General features: G+C 38.5%; 1 protein-coding gene across 6 annotated transcripts in view; it reads right to left on the bottom strand.

Moving 5' to 3' along the window:
- Nucleotides 1–3,151: 3,151 nt before the first annotated feature.
- Nucleotides 3,152–20,159, bottom strand: part of LOC125270643 — a 154,586-nt gene continuing 137,578 nt past the window's right edge. The window contains exons 5-7 of one of the 6 annotated variants that reach the window (XM_048194480.1): nucleotides 6,565–7,062; nucleotides 6,372–6,462; nucleotides 3,152–3,213 (exon numbers count right to left, since the gene is read on the bottom strand). In XM_048194480.1, coding sequence (XP_048050437.1) covers nucleotides 6,375–6,462; nucleotides 6,565–7,062 — 586 coding nt within the window. In that variant the 3' untranslated portion in view covers nucleotides 3,152–3,213; nucleotides 6,372–6,374. Of the gene's footprint in view, nucleotides 3,214–6,200; nucleotides 7,063–20,159 lie in introns of those variants that run through there. The other 5 variants (XM_048194481.1, XM_048194477.1, XM_048194478.1 and 2 more) reach the window with 5 other exon arrangements.

Below are 20,159 nucleotides of genomic sequence, written 5' to 3'. Positions count from 1 at the left end.
TGTGCATCCTGCTAGCGCAGACATCACACGTCATCAGGATGTTCCATGAGGCTATGCAGAGTTGTAGACAGACAATCATCAAGCACCACAAACAAACAGTGACCACCTTTTACAGTTCCTCCTGAACCAAAACAACAAGCTTATGCTGCTTTCATGCCATGTCGTAACTGTAATTACGAGATTGCAACTCGTGACGTTCTGCCCAGAGCTGTTCACATCCTCAGACTCAGATTTTTGCATTTCTATGTCAACACTATCAATGCCGAAATTAATCTGCAGCAGTCAGGTGGTACAAGTAAGAGCTCTGTAAGTTGTTTATGTTCATTATTATTGTCATGTTATGTGCTTTGAGACATAAGGTAATTTAACGCCGTCTCTCGTGACACTTTGCAGACTCTGCTGTGTGCGTTCATGTGTTTTGGAGGAGGTGTGGCTTTGGAGATGCTCTGATGGGAGGGTGGGATCTCACGCTTTCAAAGCTAGCTTGCCTCTCTGAAATTGCCTACCCTACCTTTAAAAACACCATCGTTTTAAACAAAACAGAAAAAAGTTTCTAAATAGAACTAACTGAAAATATAAGAAGCAATATAATGTTTTTAAAGGAAATCTGGTCCATCCAATCTGACAGAATATTATGAAAAACTAAACAAATAGTATTTGTCACATGCAAATAAGATATTAAATATTGAATCACACTGAAAAAAAAAAATGGTGTATAGAATTTACTTTGAAAAAAAATTCACTCAGAACTTGCTAGTTAATTTCACAAATAATTACAAAGCAACAGCAAGTAACACAGAAAGATCAAAATAGTTTTTTCTTGCAAAAGTGTACTCCAATAATTTTTGTTTTATTTATATTTCTTGTCGCACATCTTATTTTCAGAAATGTATTTTGTTTTAAACAGGAAAAGTTTTTAGCCTTACTATTTAGCCAGTGATTAATTAAAATAAGCTCCCTGTCATGAGACGGGTTAACAATGTACTACATTATCTCAGTAACAAGCACTCTGTGTGCTCATTAAACCTCCTCTTTTTCTTGTAAAGATAAATTAAATTGCACAGTCACAAAAATCTGTAAATGAAGAATAATACATTTTTTAGGCATTATTTCTTTATCCGCTGTAACATCATTAATCAAACCCCTTCATACTGACATGGAGAATAGGAACATTTTAAATGTATTGCTTGCCGTCTTATATGTTGCCTAAAACATAAGACATGTCTATTTATGCAGAGAGATACCAGTGAGGACCAAGACCCCATCTGAACTATGTGCTGTTTGCTTTAATCTTTTCTTTCTCAAGGAACAAACTTTGCATGTTAGCAGGAGTTGAGACACCCAGACAACAAGCAGCAAAACAGCATTGGCGGGCAGAGCAGAAAATCCCATTAAAAAGGGTCCACTGATAAGGCGATCACAGTTTGCTCAAAGTGGCTCAGAATTTCACACCTCACTATTGCTTCTACCCACAGCAAGACCACTGTGGTATAGACACATTTGAGGCTAGTTATGAGGAAGGAATGTTGCTGTCATGAAGTTAATGATCAACAAATTGGGTTTGATATTAGAAAGTCTATAGACGGTTCTGTGATTTGTTGGACTGCCTGAATTTGAACTTTTTTGCAGGTGGGGTTCTTTTCCATATTAAGACTGATTAAAAAAATCACCCTCTTAAATGAGGCAAAAATTGTACTGAGGGTGCTAGTATAAGTAGAAAATATCCCTACAGCTGTAACAAAAGTTAAAAGGGTTTCAGAACATACAGTTTAATGTAAGTTGGTGTTGGTATTACGTGATGTAATACGACCCAACCCCAGTTATAAATGAACACACTGGGATTCTGAGTAAAGGGAGGTATCTTACTCATTCTGCAGTGGGAGGCAGTAAAATGACTCAAACTAGCTGCAGCAGAACTGAAATATGAAAATCAAAACAACTGAGACAGGTATTTTTACAGAAAAAAGTACACACTGTGGTATCTGTCAAGAGTTATAAGCAGCAATAAAGCACAGAAGACAGGAGTAGCAAACTTCATCCATCTTGTTTACTCATTCAATTGACCCTTCGTCTGGAATTTGATTGACAAGCGATCTAACCAATCATAATGCCGAATCCGCCATTTTGTCTGACAAAGCAGTCAAGAGTTAGAAGATTAACCTCGGTGGACTTGAACTTGAAAAATGGTGTGTATTGACGTATTTCCACGTTTGAAACAACATTCCTTCTCATGTTCATTCATGTTTATTTGATGTTATTAATTAACTAGTAGGAAGAGATGATCGGTTCATGAGCCACTTGAGATGACGCGCTACTACAGCAATCTGTCATGACACATTAAAGAGCCACAAAACGGTTTTTATTGTTCAAATTTCTTTAAAAAAATTACACAATTTGAAAGCTGGGACTTTGTTTAATATCATAAGTAACCTGCTCTGTCTTGTCTGTCGACATGTTGTCAGTGTCTTCTTTGCTCCACAATGTATTTTTCCTGTGTGGCTTGACAGCGCCATGCCTTGTCAGACAAAGCAACAGTAACTAACGGGGGCGGGTCTTTGCGAAGGGTCAATTCCGTTCTCCACACATTATTAATAATTAATTAGGGCTGATACAACAGCAACGGCGTTTTGTTGCACATGCGCAAATTTAACTGCTACTTCTTGACGTTCTACTGTAACCGTCTAGTCAATAATACGTGACAGATTAGATAAGTAAATTTTATGTTTTATGGTTATGTGGCATTTTAATTGTATCTGTATGTCATCTAATGCCCAAAGCAACCATTCTCTTGCTTTTATTTGAATGTAATTCATTTTTACTGTCAAATGATTAAATGATATGTTAAAATTCAATTCAATTCAAATTTATTTGTATAGCGCTTTTCACGATACATATCATTTCAAAGCAGCTTTACAGAAAATGGATGTCAACATTACAATTTAAAGAATGTAGTTAGCAAATAATATACTTTAGGTAATTAATTACAATCACTGTTAGCAGTTTAACTGAAGGTAGAAGCAAAGAGCTCCTGGAAAATGAATTACATTAACAATAAATTAGGATATAGAGATTGTGCAATGTGAATGTTGATCCAGATGATTGCGTCTTCTGAATTCCTCGCAGGAGCTGGCGCCGTCTCTTCACAGGTGATGGTTGTCTGAGGTCTTCTTAAGAGGCTGGATCCAAACTGAAGCTGAAGTCCTCTCTAGTCACCTCAGGGCGGGTGTCCCGAGGTAAAACAGAAAAGCAAAAGGATAATAATTAGCGTAGCTGCTGTTCATAACTTTAAGCAAAGATAGTCATGTGCAGTTGATCTGGTATGAGATGCATTATGTGAATGCTTGGCTAAAGAGATGCGTCTTTAATCTAGATTTAAACTGGGTGAGCGAGTCTGAGCTCCTAACATTATCAGGAAGGCTATTCCAGAGTTTCGGAGCCAAATGTGAAAACGCTCTCCCTCCTTTAGTGGACTTAGCTATCCTAGGTACAACCAGAAGTCCAGAGTTTTGTGACCTTAGAGAGCGTGAAGGATTGTAGGGCGATAGAAGATCGGTTAAGTACACAGGAGCTAAACCATTTAGAGCCTTATAGGTCATTAGCAATACTTTATAATCGATACGGAACTTAATAGGTAACCAGTGTAGAGATGATAAGATTGGTGTTATATGATCATATTTTCTTGACCTGGTAAGAACTCTAGCAGCTGCATTTTGTACTAATTGTAGCTTGTTTATTGATGAAGCAGGACAACCAGCTAATAATGCATTACAGTAATCTAGTCGAGATGTCATGAAAGCATGAACTAACTTTTCTGCATCAGAAATAGATAACATATTCCGTATTTTAGCAATGTTTCTGAGGTGAAAGAAGGCTGTTTTTGTAACATATGAAATATGATTGTCAAAGGACAAGTTGCTGTTTAATATAACACCCAGGTCTTTAACTGTCGAGGATGGAGTAACAGTACATCCTTCTAAATGCAGGTTGTAGTCTGAGAGATTCTGTGTACAGGTTTTTGGTCCAATAAGTAATACTTCAGTCTTATCTGAATTTAATAGAAGAAAATTACTAGTCATCCAATGTTTTACTTCTTTAACACACTCTGTCAGTTTGGATAATTTAGAGATTTCATCTGGTCGTGATGAGATATATAACTGAGTATCATCGGCATAGCAGTGAAAACTAATTCCATGTTTTCTTATAATATTGCCGAGTGGCAGCATGTATATTGAAAATAGCAGAGGGCCTAACACCGATCCTTGCGGCACTCCATAGTTTACTATCGTGATCTTAGATTTTTCCCCGTTTATATAAACAAAATTGTGACGGTCTGATAGGTACGACTTAAACCACCGTAATGCCTGTCCCTGAATACCAGTGTAATATTGTAGTCGATCTAAGAGTATTATATGATCTATAGTGTCAAACGCAGCACTGAGATCAAGTAACACTAGTATTGAGACACAGCCTTGGTCAGAAGCTAGAAGCAAGTCGTTTGTAATTTTAACGAGCGCAGTTTCTGTGCTATGATGAGACCTGAATCCTGACTGGAAATTTTCATAGATAGAGTTTTTTTGCAAGAAGGAGCACAATTGGACCGACACCACTTTTTCTAGTATTTTAGACATAAATGGAAGATTTGAAATGGGTCTGTAATTTGCTAATACGTTTGGATCTAATTGTGGTTTCTTAATGAGAGGCTTAATAACTGCTAGCTTGAACGGTCGTGGGACGTGACCTAGAGATAAAGACGAGTTGATAATATTGAGAAGAGGTTCTTCTGCTACAGGTAACAGCTCTTTCAGTAGTTTAGTGGGTATTGGATTTAATAAACATGTTGTTGGTTTAGACGCAGTGATAAGTTTATGTAGCTCTTCCTGTCCTATAGTTGTAAAGCACTGCAACTGTTCTTGAGGGGCGATAATTAAAGCTGAATCATAAAACTCTGTCAAAGGTTGTACATTTACAATTTTATTTCTGATACTTTTGATTTTTTCATTAAAGAAATTCATAAAGTCATCACTACTAAACTGTAATGAAACATTTTGTTCTGGTGATGTCTGTTTATTTGTTAATCTAGCTACTGTACTAAATAAGAACCGTGGATTGTTTTGGTTATTCTCTATAAGTTTGCGAAGATGCTCAGCCCTGGCTGCTTTTAGAGTCTTTCTATAGCGGGACGAACTGTCTTTCCATGCGATTCTGAAGACCTCTAAACGAGTTTGTCTCCATTTGCGTTCTAGATTACGAGTTTCTCTTTTCATAGCGCGAGTAATACTGTTGTACCATGGAACAGTATTTTTCTCTCTAACCTTTTTTAATCTCATCGGTGCAACAGTATCTAATGTACTAGTAAAAATGGTGTACATACTGCTAGTCATTTCCTCAAGATCATTTGCGTGTTTGGGTACGATGAGCAGCTGAGACAGATCAGGCAGATTATTTGTGAATTTATCTATAGTTGTCGGGAGAATTGTTCTGCCTAGTCGATATCGTGGCGCAATTTGACAAATATCATCTATATGCAGTACGCATGTTACAAGGTAGTGATCAGAGACGTCATCACTTTGCGGTAGAATTTCTATATCAGTAGGATTTATTCCATGTGATATAATTAAATCTAGAGTATGATTAAGACGGTGAGTGGGTCCAGTGACGTTTTGTTCGACCCCAAATGAGTTTAGTAAATCTGTAAACGCAGCCCCTAACGTATCATTTGTATTGTCTAAATGAATGTTAAAATCTCCAACAATCAGCGCTTTATCAACGTTGACCAATAGGTCTGAGAGAAAGTCTGCAAACTCTTTTAGGAAATCAGCATAAGGTCCTGGAGGTCTATAAACGGTAGCCAAAGCAAGAGATAGTAGCGACTTTTTACTTATATCTGAGAGTGTAACATTTAGCATAAGAATTTCAAATGAATTAAACCTGTAGTTTGTTCTCTGAGTAACATTAAGTATCTCTCTATAGATTGTTGCTACACCACCGCCACGGCCAATCAGGCGGCATTTATTTTTATAACGGTAGCCAGGTGGACAAGACTCATTAAGACCAAAATAATCATTTGCTTTAAGCCATGTTTCAGTAAGGCAAATTACATCAAGACTATTATCCGTGATAATTTCATTTATGATAACTGCCTTAGGTGTCAGCGATCTAATGTTTAGTAGCCCTAGTTTTAGAGATTGTTTTTGTTCAGTAATTTTACAAAAATCTGGTTTGATCACGATTAGGTTTTTTCTAGATCCTTTATTTTTATTGTTAAACCTCACTATTCGGGGAATAGACACAGTTTCTATAGACTGTACTACACTCACATTTCTATCAATGAAGTGGGCAGAACACAGGCTGTGATTTGAGGTTTGACTTACTAGTCATATGGTGCGAAGCGTCTTGGAGATGTTCTCTGACAGAAGATCAGCTCCGATGCTGCTGGGGTGCAGGCCATCAGCACGGAAGAGCCTAGGACGCTCCCAGAAAATATTCCAATTATTTACAAAGAGCAGCTTCTGTTCATTACACCAAGACATCAACCATTCATTTAAAGCAAATAATCTACTGAACCTTTCATGTCCTCGTCGGTACGTCGGAAGCGGTCCGGACACGATGATCTTCGTCGCGGGCGATGTGGCTCGTACCGTCTCGATCAGGCTTCTGAAGTCCTGCTTCAGCACCTCCGTCTGCCGCAGCCTGGTGTCGTTCACCCCCGCGTGCAGCACTACAGCTCCGATGGTCTCAGCACCGTTGAGGATCGCGGGAATCTGCACAGAGACATCGAGAACACGAGCACCAGGAAAACAGTGACTGCGCACCTTACCTCTGGCTGTGGTAGCGTGGACGTGGCGGACGATGGAGTCTCCGATGACCACGGCGTCGCGTTCTGCCTCGCGAAGAGGGGAGAAGCGGTTCCGTGTCGAGACGTCGAAGACCGGTGGCGGTGGAGGAGAGGTCCTGGTCCGAGGCCTGGCTCGCGTCTTCCGCTGCTGAAGCACCCAAGGTCCCTGGTGTGAGGGCGCCGGAGTGAACGAGGGCTGGGATGAACGCGTTCTTGGTGCTCGGGCCCTGTGCAGAGAAACACACGGCGTAGAGGAAGCAGGAGTGTTAATATCGCGCTGCAAACTTACCGAGGGTTGGTGAGCGTCAGCGCGAGAAGTTTCCAGCGTTGTCTGCCGCTCGCGTAGCTCGGCCTGCTTCTCGAGAAGGATCCGGATCTGCCGCTCCACTATGGCGGGCCGGAAGGTCCAAAAATATGGCTACCGACTTGTCGCGGGAATTCACTATACAATTGCCAGTAGCCACTGAGTTTACCACTGATAGGGCGGCGGTGCATCTGCATACACACTCTCCTCACGCAGCGAACGACTCACTTTCCTCACACAGCTGACCACTGACTCTCCTCAGCTGGCGACTCACTCTCCTCACGCAGCGAACGACTCACTTTCCTCACACAGCTGACCACTGACTCTCCTCAGCCGGCGAATCACTTTCCTCACGCAGCCGGCGACTCACTTTCCTCACGCAGCGGACGAATCACTTTCCTCACGCAGCCGGCGACTCACTTTCCTCACGCAGCGGACGAATCACTTTCCTCACGCAGCCGGCGACTCACTTTCCTCACGCAGCGGACGACTCACTTTCCTCACGCAGCCGGCGAGTCACTTTCCGCAGCCGGCGACTCACTTTCCGCAGCCGGCGAGTCACTTTCCCCAGCCGGCGACTCACTTTCCGCAGCCGGCGAGTCACTTTCTGCAGCCGGCGACTCACTTTCCTCACGCAGCATTAACTCTCCTCACGTTTCTTTTCAAATACTGTGATGGTGCAATAACTAACTACATCTAGTAAAATTGATCATTTTTGTGTTGTAAATGTAATTTATTCTGAAGCAATATTCCCATCAGTGTTCTGTAAACTGTTACTGTTAAGATGTAAACTGTTAATCATCAGATTTGTATATGCCCCCTTAAAGGGATAGGTCAATCAAAAATAAAAATTCTGTCATCATTGACTTACCTTCTAGTTGTTCCGAACCTGTATGAGTTTCTTTCTTCTGTTGAACTAAAAATATATTTTGAATGTCAGTAAACAAACAGCTGACTGTAGAGAGTGACTTTCATAGTAGGAAAAAAAAAAAAAAAAAAATGGAAGTCACTGGCTACCATCAACTGTCTGGTTACTGACATTCTTCAAAATATCATCCTTTTTCTTTCTTCTGTTGAACTAAACTCATATAGGTTTGGAACAAACTAGACTGTAAGTCAATGATGACAGAATTATCATTTAGGTTTAACTGTCCCTTGGAATTGATTGTCATGGCATTTTTTTATTTATTTTTTTACCTTTATAAAAAGGTAATTTTCCCCTAACCTTGGCTATCAATCTCATGTTAATTAGAATAACTCACTCTAGGGCTTTTATTATTTTTTCCACGGCAGAGGAAACAGAATCTGCATCAGAAGTGGCATTTAGATGCATGTATAAAATTGAATATGAATGTGCAAAACAAGCATGAAAAACAGTTTAACAACTTTACAATAAATATCTATAAAGCTTTTGTGGATTTTACAAATTATCTTTATACAATATATACAATATTCTGAAAAAGTGACATTTCCCTTTTTGCAAAGTTCAGATGTTGATAAAATATATAACTTTAACTAAAGATAAATTTTTGATTTGCAGCTGTCATGCTTAAACACTGGTTCTGCAGATTTTTGACATTTCAAATTTGCATTGTTTTTGTAACCATCACATTAGTTTATGGTATACGCTACTTTCATGTTTTTTTTTGTTTTGTTTTTTTAATCAGCTTACAACAGATTCCTTATTTGATAACACCAAGAAAAGAGCATTCACTACAAATAACATTTTAAACAAGGCACCAACAGCTATACTGCTTGGGCCCCTAAACAGTGACTGTTTCACTGAGTCTAATGTGATGGTTGTATCTTTAGTTAAAGTTATATATTTTATCAACATTTGAACTTTGCAAAAAGGGAAATGTCACTTTTTCAGAATATTGTATTTAAAGATAATTTGTAAAATCCACAAAAGCTTTATAGATCTTTATTGTAAAGTTGTTAAACAGTGTTTTTCATGCTTGTTTTGCACATTCATATTCAATTTTATACATGCATCTAAATGCCACTTCTGATGCAGATTCTGTTTCCTCTGCCGTGGAAAAAATAACGGTAAAAGCCCTACAGTGAGTTATTCTAATTAACATGAGACTGATAGCCAAGGTTAGGGGAAAAGTACCTTTTTATAAAGGTAAAAAAAAAAAATGCCATGACAATCAATTTCAAGGGATCGTTAAACCTGTGATAATTGATGATAATAATGATAATGATAATTCTGTCATCATTGACTTACAGTCTAGTTTGTTCCAAACCTATATGAGTTTAGTTCAACAGAAGAAAGAAAAAGGATGATATTTTGAAGAATGTCAGTAACCAGACAGTTGATGGTAGCCAGTGACTTCCATATATTTTTTTTTTCCTACTATGAAAGTCACTCGCTACAGTCAGCTGTTTGTTTACTGACATTCAAAATATATTTTTAGTTCAACAGAAGAAAGAAACTCATACAGGTTCGGAACAACTAGAAGGTAAGTCAATGATGACAGAATTTTTATTTTTGATTGACCTATCCCTTTAAGGGGGCATATACAAATCTGATGATTAACAGTTTACATCTTAACAGTAACAGTTTACAGAACACTGATGGGAATATTGCTTCAGAATAAATTACATTTACAACACAAAAATGATCAATTTTACAGTAGATGTAGTTAGTTATTGCACCATCACAGTATTTGAAAAGAAACGTGAGGAGAGTTAATGCTGCGTGAGGAAAGTGAGTCGCCGGCTGCGTGAGGAAAGTGAGTCGCCGGCTGCGTGAGGAAAGTGATTCGTCCGCTGCGTGAGGAAAGTGAGTCGTCCGCTGCGTGAGGAAAGTGAGTCGCCGGCTGCGTGAGGAAAGTGAGTCGCCGGCTGCGTGAGGAAAGTGATTCGTCCGCTGCGTGAGGAAAGTGAGTCGTCCGCTGCGTGAGGAAAGTGATTCGTCCGCTGCGTGAGGAAAGTGAGTCGTCCGCTGCGTGAGGAAAGTGATTCGTCCGCTGCGTGAGGAAAGTGAGTCGTCCGCTGCGTGAGGAAAGTGATTCGTCCGCTGCGTGAGGAAAGTGAGTCGCCGGCTGAGGAGAGTCAGTGGTCAGCTGCGTGAGGAAAGTGAGTCGTTCGCTGCGTGAGGAGAGTGTGTATGCAGATGCACCGCCGGCCTATCAGTGGTAAACTCAGTGGCTACTGGCAATTGTATAGTGAATTCCCGCGACAAGTCGGTAGCCATATTTTTGGACCTTCCGGCCCGCCATAGGCCAGAGCAGACTGTGCTCACGCTGCGTCGGTTCACGTTATACTAATGCGAAAAGGACTTCATTCACGTTAATGGAAAGCATATTTACCCTGTCTGAATCGTTCCCTATTCTCTAGTGCAATATGTGCCATTCACCAACCGCGTACAAACTAGTAAATGTGTGTGAACAAATGACTGATTTCAACCGCAGCTTCAGTGTCTGTTGATGGTGTAGGGGGCGGGACTTAAGATTCTAGAGAGCATTTGATTGGACAGAAGATTTGACGAGACGCTGAAAGTGTGATGTGATGTCATGAAAATCCTTGATCCATTTTAGTGGAAGTGAGAGACTAAGTTTTGAATGCTTATATCTCCTAAATGCGAATTTTGTCATTGTTTTAGAACACACCAGCTTATTCATAATATTAAAGGTGCCCTAGAATTAAAAATTGAATTTATCTTGGCATAGTTAAATAACAAGAGTTCAGTACATGGAAATGACATACAGTGAGTCTCAAACTCCATTGTTTCCTCCTTCTTATATAAATCTCATTTGTTTAAAAGACCTCAGAAGAACAGGCGAATCTCAACATAACCCCGACTGTTACGTAACAGTTGGGATCATTAATATGTACGCCCCCAATATTTTCATATTCCAGCTCATGTTCAAGCATTACACAAGGGCAGGACATCTGGATGTGCACAGCTGAATCATCAGACTAGGTAAGAAAGCAAGGACAACAGCGAAAAATGACAGATGGAGCAATAATAACTGACATGATCCATGACATCATGATATTTTTAGTGATATTTGTAAATTGTCTTTCTAAATGTTTTGTTAGCATGTTGCTAATGTACTGTTAAATGTGGTTAAAGTTACCATTGTTTCTTACTGTATTCACGGAGACAAGACTGTCGTTATTTTCATTTTTTAAACACTTGCAGTCTGTATAATTCATAAACACATCTTCAATGTCTCATCTTAATCTTAAATCTCTCCAACAGTGTGTAATGTTAGCTTTAGCCACGGAGCACTATCAAACTCATTCATAATCAAATGTAAACATCCAAATAAATACCATACTTACGCGATTAGACATGTTGCATGACGAACACTTTGTAAAGAACAATTTTGAGGGTTATATTAGCTGTGTGAACTTTGTTTATGCTGTTAAAGGCAAGCGCGAGCTCCGTGGGCGGGGAGCGTGAGCATTTAAAGGGGCCGCAGCCTAAATTGGCTCATATTTAATGATGCCCCAAAATAGGCAGTTAAAAAAATTAATAAAAAAAATTATGGGGTATTTTGAGCTGAAACTTCACAGACACATTCAGGGGACACCTTAGACCTATATTATATCTTTTAAAAAGACGTTCTACGGCACCTTTAAGGATAACATATTTATACTAAAAGCTACAAAATTTAAATTTTGATTTCAGGGGGTCTTTAAGCCATCCTCTTTGTTGTTGCTGAGCTATTTTTACATTATATAACTACAGCAGTTGACAGTTTACTTCTGGTGGCAGTTGCCGTTCCATCAGCAGCTGTTGCTCAAAGTTATTATGACATTGCACAACAGTTCAGACTTTTCAATAGAGTAGTCCACAACACAATTTGTTGTTACAGTAATTAAATTCATCATTTATTCAATTCATTAATTTATTTAGTCAGTAGCCACGTAAGCGCAATAATTAGCCAGAATAATAATGACCAATAATGACACTGATATAGTGTGAAAATAAATAAATACATAAAAACTACAAACACAGCACTGCCATGGTTAAAACAGCTCACTCACAAGTTTCAATGTACAGTCAAAAATAGTATGTGTAAGCCTTTAGAAAGCTGTTGTCTCATTCAGAAAATTGTAATATCCTAGCTGGCCTATATGCTGGTGAAAAGCATTTTTTTCACGGTCACTCAAAGAGCATTACTGTCTTCTCACATATAACATCGAAAACAAGTGCCATTCATCTATACAGGTTATTACAATGGGCTTCTTGGTCTCCTTTCCTGAGCATTATTTCTCACAGAGATATATTCCTTCTTTAAAAAACATGTCTGAAGCCCACTGGGAGTAGGCTATATCAGCGGGGGCTTTGGTGAACTGCCAAGCTGAAGTCGTTGTGGCAGCTTTCATGATATCATTTCAGCAATCTAATTTTCCAAGGCTCACTTAGGGGACCAACAGGGTCGATTTTCTGTTGATGACTACAGATACATTTCATCACCTTTATGTTTCTTTGAGCATGCTATGAACCAGCACCAAAATATGCCAGAATGTGATCTTCTCAGGAAAACATTTAAGAGTGCATGTGGCATGTTTTCTCAGGGACTGATGAAAAAACACACACAAAGGCTTCCCATTCTCTTCACATATGGAACATGGCAGTTATAGAGGTCAAAGCATCCCCTGGGCTAGAGGTTGCTTTATACTGGAAATAGCCAATTACACGCCTGTTTTAAAACACTCCAGCTTTAGCTGGCTAATAGCAGAACAATGCGAGCGACGGGTAGGATTGTTGGGAAAGAGCTCCCAGCTCAACCAAACCAATCATATAATTCATTCAAATGAATGTCACATAATCAGTCAAAAGTGCCTGGCATACAGGAATTACAGAATTGTGTAATATTACTCACACCTCCATGAATGTCTTCTTTATCAAGAAAAGTGCCCTGTTTTTCCTGTCTCTACAGATCTGTAAATTGTTAAAAAAAGATCAAAAGATCAGAATTAAGATCAAATAATAATGAATCAAATAAATTTAATTCCAAGATTAAGAATTTACTAATTATCAAGAATCAACTAGCAAGCATTTTTTGAATACTTTTGTGTAATTTCCAGAATTAGTACATTTTTATAGTGAGATCTCTTAAAAATGTTTCATGAACTATTATCCAACATAAACATAATCTAGCATAAATGTTGCTAGTTTTTAACACATTAAATATTACATCTCAATCAAATGGATACATTTCTATCTCTGAGTGTTTGGCATGGTAATGGATATGACAGTGTTGGTATGTTTGGTCTTGGTGGAATAGATCTGCTGTGCTGCTGACATGCTACTACCAATACATACATGACACACTGCTGTGAGCAAGTAAGGCATAAATACCTGTAGCATATCTATACAGGTGGAGCTGGGGAAGGTGGAGGGTTTCTGAAAGCGCTGCAACTGCTTCAGCAAATGCTGACCAAGTATTTGACATTTGAGCAGCAAGCTCATTGGTTACTTATACAGCAGGAACCAATCAGCTGTGTCCTATAGAGAATGTGATTGCAAGAAGATTAAGTTGATCACTTTTTAATCAGTTAATGAACCATCCAAACAAACAGATTCACTAAAATGAAAATTACTTTTCAATGCTGCATATGAGACAGGTGACTGTTTAGGATGAACCGATTCCCTAAAATGAATCAAACTAAATCACTAGAAGGACTCGGACTTAAAAAGCAGCTACTCTACAGCAGCCTATAGGTTCTGCCACAGAATTTAAATGTTTACTACTATAAAACATAAAATAATTATTTAAAACTGTATTTAGAGATCGTCTAAAATGAATTAAAAATTCATGTATTAATAAAAAATACTAAAAAACAGCTCATATAATATTTAGTTTGACCCTCTGAGCATAATGATCTACACTTTAAGCACCTCTTTTCACTGACCATTTGTTGTTTCAGGCTTATTTTGTACCCTAAAGAGAATAGATCTACTGTCTGCCAAAGAAAACTTAGCAATTCTTATGGTAGTATTTTTTGGCTTCTAAAGTGTCAAAGGATGAAGAGATATATGACAGTCCCTGTCTTAAGAATTTCAATTTTGAGAAATTATGTTTTAGCAAGCTCAATATCATATCACACATAATGCTTAAAGTACTGTAAATTATCTTGTGCAAACTACCGTGATGATATTAAGCGGTGCTCAAAGAGCAGAAAAATATGCTCCTACACTCATTTAGGTAGATTAGTCCCATGTATATGCTTATATGTATATGTACTGTATATGCACATATTTCCCTGCTCCTGTAAGTGTTCGTCCAGCTACACACCCTGAAAATGACTGCTACCGTGACACTCAAGAGACACCGGTATGAACTCTCCAGAGACATTTATTAAAAAATAGAACCCGTCCTTGACTTCAATATAAAGATGAAGTCTCTGTCGTACCCCTCAGAGATATGGATGTTTTAAAGACGATATGAAAGAAATAAATAAGAGTGATGCCTGTGCAGTGAAATATCTCACATTGGACATGTCTCTAACATCTACTTCTAACAATGTTTATCTCTGCCATGTTTTTGCATGGCTGTCCAACAGTGTTTGGAGTAACAAGTAACACAAGTTACATGATCAGATTACTTTTTTCAATTAACTACTAAAGTAACGCATTACTTTTAAATTTACAACAAAATGTTACTTTTACTTTTTCAAAATAATGTATTGAATGACAGCTCTCCTGTCCCCATGTTGAGAGAAATCGTGAGTAAGTATAGAAGCGCTGTGTAAAGATGATGGTTACTGTAGTTCTAGACTAAATGTGAGCATGTATTTATTAATCTCCTAGCTGAGACAGATTCCATGTCAAAACAAATAAAAACAGTAAAATGCAAATTCAAAAAATAACAAAAATATACTTTATGTATTTAATCTCACTTTATTAACCAATGTCTTTGCTGCTGACCTGCTGACCCTCATTGATCCAATTGTCCCTTCGCAGGGAGTTTGATTGACAGGCGATCTAACCAATCATAACACCGAATCCGCCATTATGTTCGACAAAGCAGTCAGGGGTGTAAGGACTGAGGACGAACCAGACAAATGAATCGTTCAGATGATTCTTTCAAAACATAATTCCAGAAACCCAAGCTCAGAGAATCTAATTTTCGGCTCTAGTCCCTCTACAGAACAACCCCTGCTAGGTACTTTTGGCATCCATGCTTCCTGACTGAAGGAGAGGTGACAAAACTCAAGCCATTTGTAGCAACCAAATGGTCACCAGAAGATAAAGAGTCTTTGATCTCCAGATCAAAAGAGACAGAGAGACAATGCAGGCCTGTTTCTCTGAGTGACCTAACTTTACAGAAAAACCCACAAAGAAGGTTTCTACAACTAAAACTGCATCGAATTGTTCCAAACTAGACTTTGAAATAGTCACATCACAAGACAAAGAACTAGTAACAAAAAGAGTAATAAGAAAAAAGAAGAAACAAAGAAAGAGACAAGACTAAGCTGACAAAGGACAGATAAGCAGCTCATTCAAGCCATCCAACTGTACTTACTTTTCATTTCTTTTACTAACTTTCTTTTCCATTGAGAGTCTCGTGTTCTAAGACCACAATCCGGACCTGAAAAGACCCTGCAACAAATCATCGACTCGGAAAATCCCTTCTCTCAAAACTAAGGACGCCAACGAGGAGTTTCGCATTTAAAGTCGACTCAACAAGCAAGTACCTCCAGATTCTAAAGCTGAACTGGTGCATTAAATTAATGATTCATGGTTCGTTCAGGTCAGGTCTTTTGAAGTGCATATTTTGCTAGAATTCTGCTCATCATTTCATTCTCACTCTTAAAAATCTTTCTCTCTCATTTCCTTTCTTTCTGCAATGTGTATGAATGTTTGTGTGTGTATGCGTGTTTGTGTTAGATTAGTTTGTGTCAGAATAAATAAAGTCTCTTGTAGATTTTAAAAGAAAGTGTCTTGTATTATGTGCTTGTAAAATTTAATGTCTTAAACTGTTGATCTTAAAAGTTATCATGCTCTAACCAGCGTTTTCACGATATTGGATATTCATATCCGCTACAAGAGCTTATTACGGCCCGAGCAGATGAACGCTGGATGATTCAGTTGCTCGGTCGTAAACAAAATTACTCTTTATAATTCCCTATAAATTAATTATTTCATTTGAGCTGATTTTGGTCCTACAGGGGATTTAGTAGATTATGTCGGTAGACTTGAACCTGAAAAATGGAGTGTATTGACGTTTTTCCATGGTTGAAACAACATTCTTTCTGATGTTCTTTCATGTTTATTTAATGCTATAAATTAACTAGTAAGAAGAGATGATCGGTTCACGAGCCGCTTTAACTGATGCACTACAGTGATCTGTCACGACACATTAAAGAGCCACAAAACTGTGTTTATTTTTTAAATTTCTTTAATTACAGTATTTGAACTTTGAGAGTTTGTTTCGTATCGAAAGTACCCGTCTTGTCTGTCGACGCATTGTCAGTGTCCTCTTTGCTCCGCATGTACCTTTTTCACTGCGTGAGAACACGATGTGTGGCGAGAGAACGGCATGGCTTGTCGGACATAGCAACAGTAACTAAAGGGGGCGGGTATTTGCGAACGGTCAGTTAAACTATACTAATAAGCAAAAATGACTTTAGATAAACATCACATTTGTGTTTGTTTGTTTTTTTTTCAGCTGAAAGGTTTGTTTGAGCTGCGCCCTCTACTGTACAGGCGTGAATTTGCATTTCCTTCAGCCTAATGCTAATTCATTTCACTTTTGGTGTGAAAGCACTTTTACATTTGCCAAGCATAGAAGTTTTTGTTGTTATTAAAAAACAAACAGACAAGCCCAGCCCAGGTGCGCAAAAGTAACACAACACATTACTGTCCATAAAAAGTAACTAAGTAACAAAATTAGTTACTTTTTTAGGGAGTAAAGCAATATTGTAACAAATTACTTTTAAAAGTATCTTGCCCCAACACTGCGGTCCAACACAATCTAATGGTAGTTTGTAAATATTTTACGTTTTGGTAATTTAGTAGCTAACTAATTTGAATTTGTACAACCTCTTTCGTACACACTATGCCCCATTGACGGGTATGTTTAGGTGTGGGGCTAGGGGTGGACCTTCATGACTACTCTTCTTGTTAATAAAATTCACACTGTACAAATTCATATGAAAGTGCCACCTCATAATATAGTTCCATTTTCCCATGAGATCAGGTTGGGCTGTCTTACACTTGAAATGACATAAATCATACTACTTATTCTGTAATATGTTGAATTATGAATTATGACCTGCCAAATCACACTTTGTTTAACCACAAATGTTTGGAGAATATCCAGCAAGGAAGCTCGCAAACCGCAAATTGTTAACCTGTGTACAGAAATGCCTATACAGCCTATAAGTGTATACATACTGCATTATGCATTTAAATTAATATGATATTTCTAAGATGGCAATATTTTTTATTTAATTTATTTTTATGCTTTTTTGGCTTTATTGAGATAGGATAGTGTAGAGGACTGACATGAAGCAAAGTGAGGGAGATGGGATTGGGAAAGGACCACGAGCTGGTCCTTTCCCAATCCCGTGGGACGAGCTGGGACTCAAACTCGGGCTCAAAACACAACCGCACTACATCAGAGTGCTGCCCACGAGGCTGTCGGCTCTAACAAAACAGCAATATTCTGTATTTACTTATTTATTTATTTGTTTTCAGGGATTCAATTTTAATGAATTGCAAACAGACAGCCTTGCTTTTATGAATGTCCAACCAGAAGCAGAAAACTTGTTTCAACATGTTCCTGAAAAAGATCATTTCATTAGAAATGAAATTCCAGTGCCCAACCCTGTTCCTGGAGATTTACCTACCTGCCAAGTTTAGCTCCAACCGGATAAAACACATCTTAGGCTACATCCACACAAAGCCAGAGCTTTCCCTATCCAATCTTTTATTTTTTCCCCTCGTCTCAAGAAATATCTGCATACACACGGAACCACTGAAACCGACTCAAAACAATGTGGTATACATGCCAGATCAGTATGTGGCGCTGTAATCCTGCCACAGGGATACATTAAAAATGGAGAATAATACTTAGAGCATGCGCAGAAACCTTGCACACTGTATACAAACTTTAGTAAAGCTCAGAAATACAGCTAATAGGCTCAGTAGCTTCTGCATCATGAACACAAGCTGTAGTCTGCTATTGTTGTTGTTGCTGTTTTGTGCTGTTAGTGGTGTCCAGTGAATTATTAATGGGATATATCGTAAATTATATCGGGAGAAAAGACCACAAATGTGCAGTATATGTTGTCCTTTTTCATACTATGACAGCGGTATGCAAATGGACAAAAGAAAATAATCACGAGGATAAAAAGCAGCGACTGAAAAGAGCTCTTGCCATAGATATTCTTATCACGTTAAGTTGAAATACCAAGTGTTACATTATTCTCATGATGTTTGAAAATAAAACATGAAAGAAAAATTGACAGCTCATTCAGTCAAACTGACAGATAAGCTTTATTTGTACGGCAACCTTACGATTTGAAACTATTCGTTTCAGTCTTTTTAAATGGAAGTTCCCCAAACCGGAAGTGCAACCCATAATTCAAAACGCAGTAGGCTAGTCAGGAATAAGGTGGATACAGATTGGTTGTACACACGAAAACGCAAGGGCATCATTTTCGGATTTATCCACCCTGGGACCCGGTTTCAAAAAATTGCGGTTTCACCTTCTGAAAATGCCGTATCCATCTGGACGAAACGCCTATACGATACAATTTTTTTCCGTATAGCAACAGCTAAACTCGTCTCCGTGTGGACGGGACCTGAATCAGCTAATTAAGATCTCCATGAGCACTTGATAATTACAGACAGGTGTGTTGAGCAGGGCTCCAGCGATTTGATTTCGCCCGGCAACTCAGTCTGGAAACCCGTACATTCATTTCTGCTGCTTCTGTTACACCTTTGCGGGAACCAATCACAGACTGGCTTATCCACCTTGCTCGCTATTGGCGGGTATAACACGATGACGATAGAGAAGCAACGGCAAGCATGACCGTCAATCTAATTCCTTTCAACCTCTCGACGATGCTGAATGACTTCTTTAGTTTAGCAAACAAATCGCTCGAGTGGGTGTAAATACCACTCACTTTCATGTTTTTTTCACTTTCAACCTGCAAAAATCGCTCGATGCCATTGCTGCTTCTGCAAACCGCTGATCAATGCTACAAACCAATACAAACTAAACCTGTCTGGAGTTTTTGCGTCACTCTGCAAAGTACGTCACCCGGATCGTTGATCTGATTGGTTGAAGGACTATCCAATTGCGTGAATAATGCTCGTTGATCACGCATCTTGTGCAGTAGAAAATACATACAGACTCCCCAGACCAATGTTCAATTTTAAATTGAGCTTGGTCTGGTGATAGCCAGACAACCCGTGCATTAGACTGTATAACAAACTCCAAGATATTCTGTTGAATGAAAACAATTGAATGAAACCTTAATGTTTTGATCACTGGTTCTCAACCGTTTTTTCTTCAGGACTTTATATCGACAACAAGCTCAATAGAGAAAAGTATAACAAAAATCAAAAGTCTAACAATATGCATTACTTATTAACATCAAACATCCAACTTGACAAGACTTGCTATCCTAAATGCACAATGGTTGGTAGCATTTCATTTTTGCATTTATTCCTCCATGTCTGTGACCCTAGACCTCTGACTCTTAAAAATTTTTGGGTCATTCCCCACCACTGTTCTGCACTGTTATAAAAGACTGCTGAATCTGACAGCATACTTTCTTGTGTATGCCCTGCAGTCCAACTTTCCATTTTGTCTAACGTTGCTACAAGTCAATGCAGACTTCCCGCATAGTGAAGTGTGGACCTCCATCCTCGGAGGCAGAAGCAAAGTCTAAGTGACTTATATTTAACTTAAATATAAAAAAAGTTTTTATATAACTGGGAAAAAAAAAATAAATGAAAGGACATGTTGCAGTGGCATTTGCATCGACAGAAGATAATGACATATATCAATTCGGTCTTGGCTCTCTCTAGAGGGCAAT

The sequence above is a fragment of the Megalobrama amblycephala genome, linkage group LG6, assembly GCF_018812025.1.
Source record: "Megalobrama amblycephala isolate DHTTF-2021 linkage group LG6, ASM1881202v1, whole genome shotgun sequence".
In the NCBI taxonomy this organism is placed as follows: Eukaryota; Metazoa; Chordata; class Actinopteri; order Cypriniformes; family Xenocyprididae; genus Megalobrama; species Megalobrama amblycephala.
The sequence above is the reverse complement of the archived record's forward strand: the minus strand, read 5'-3'. Positions and strand labels throughout refer to the sequence as shown.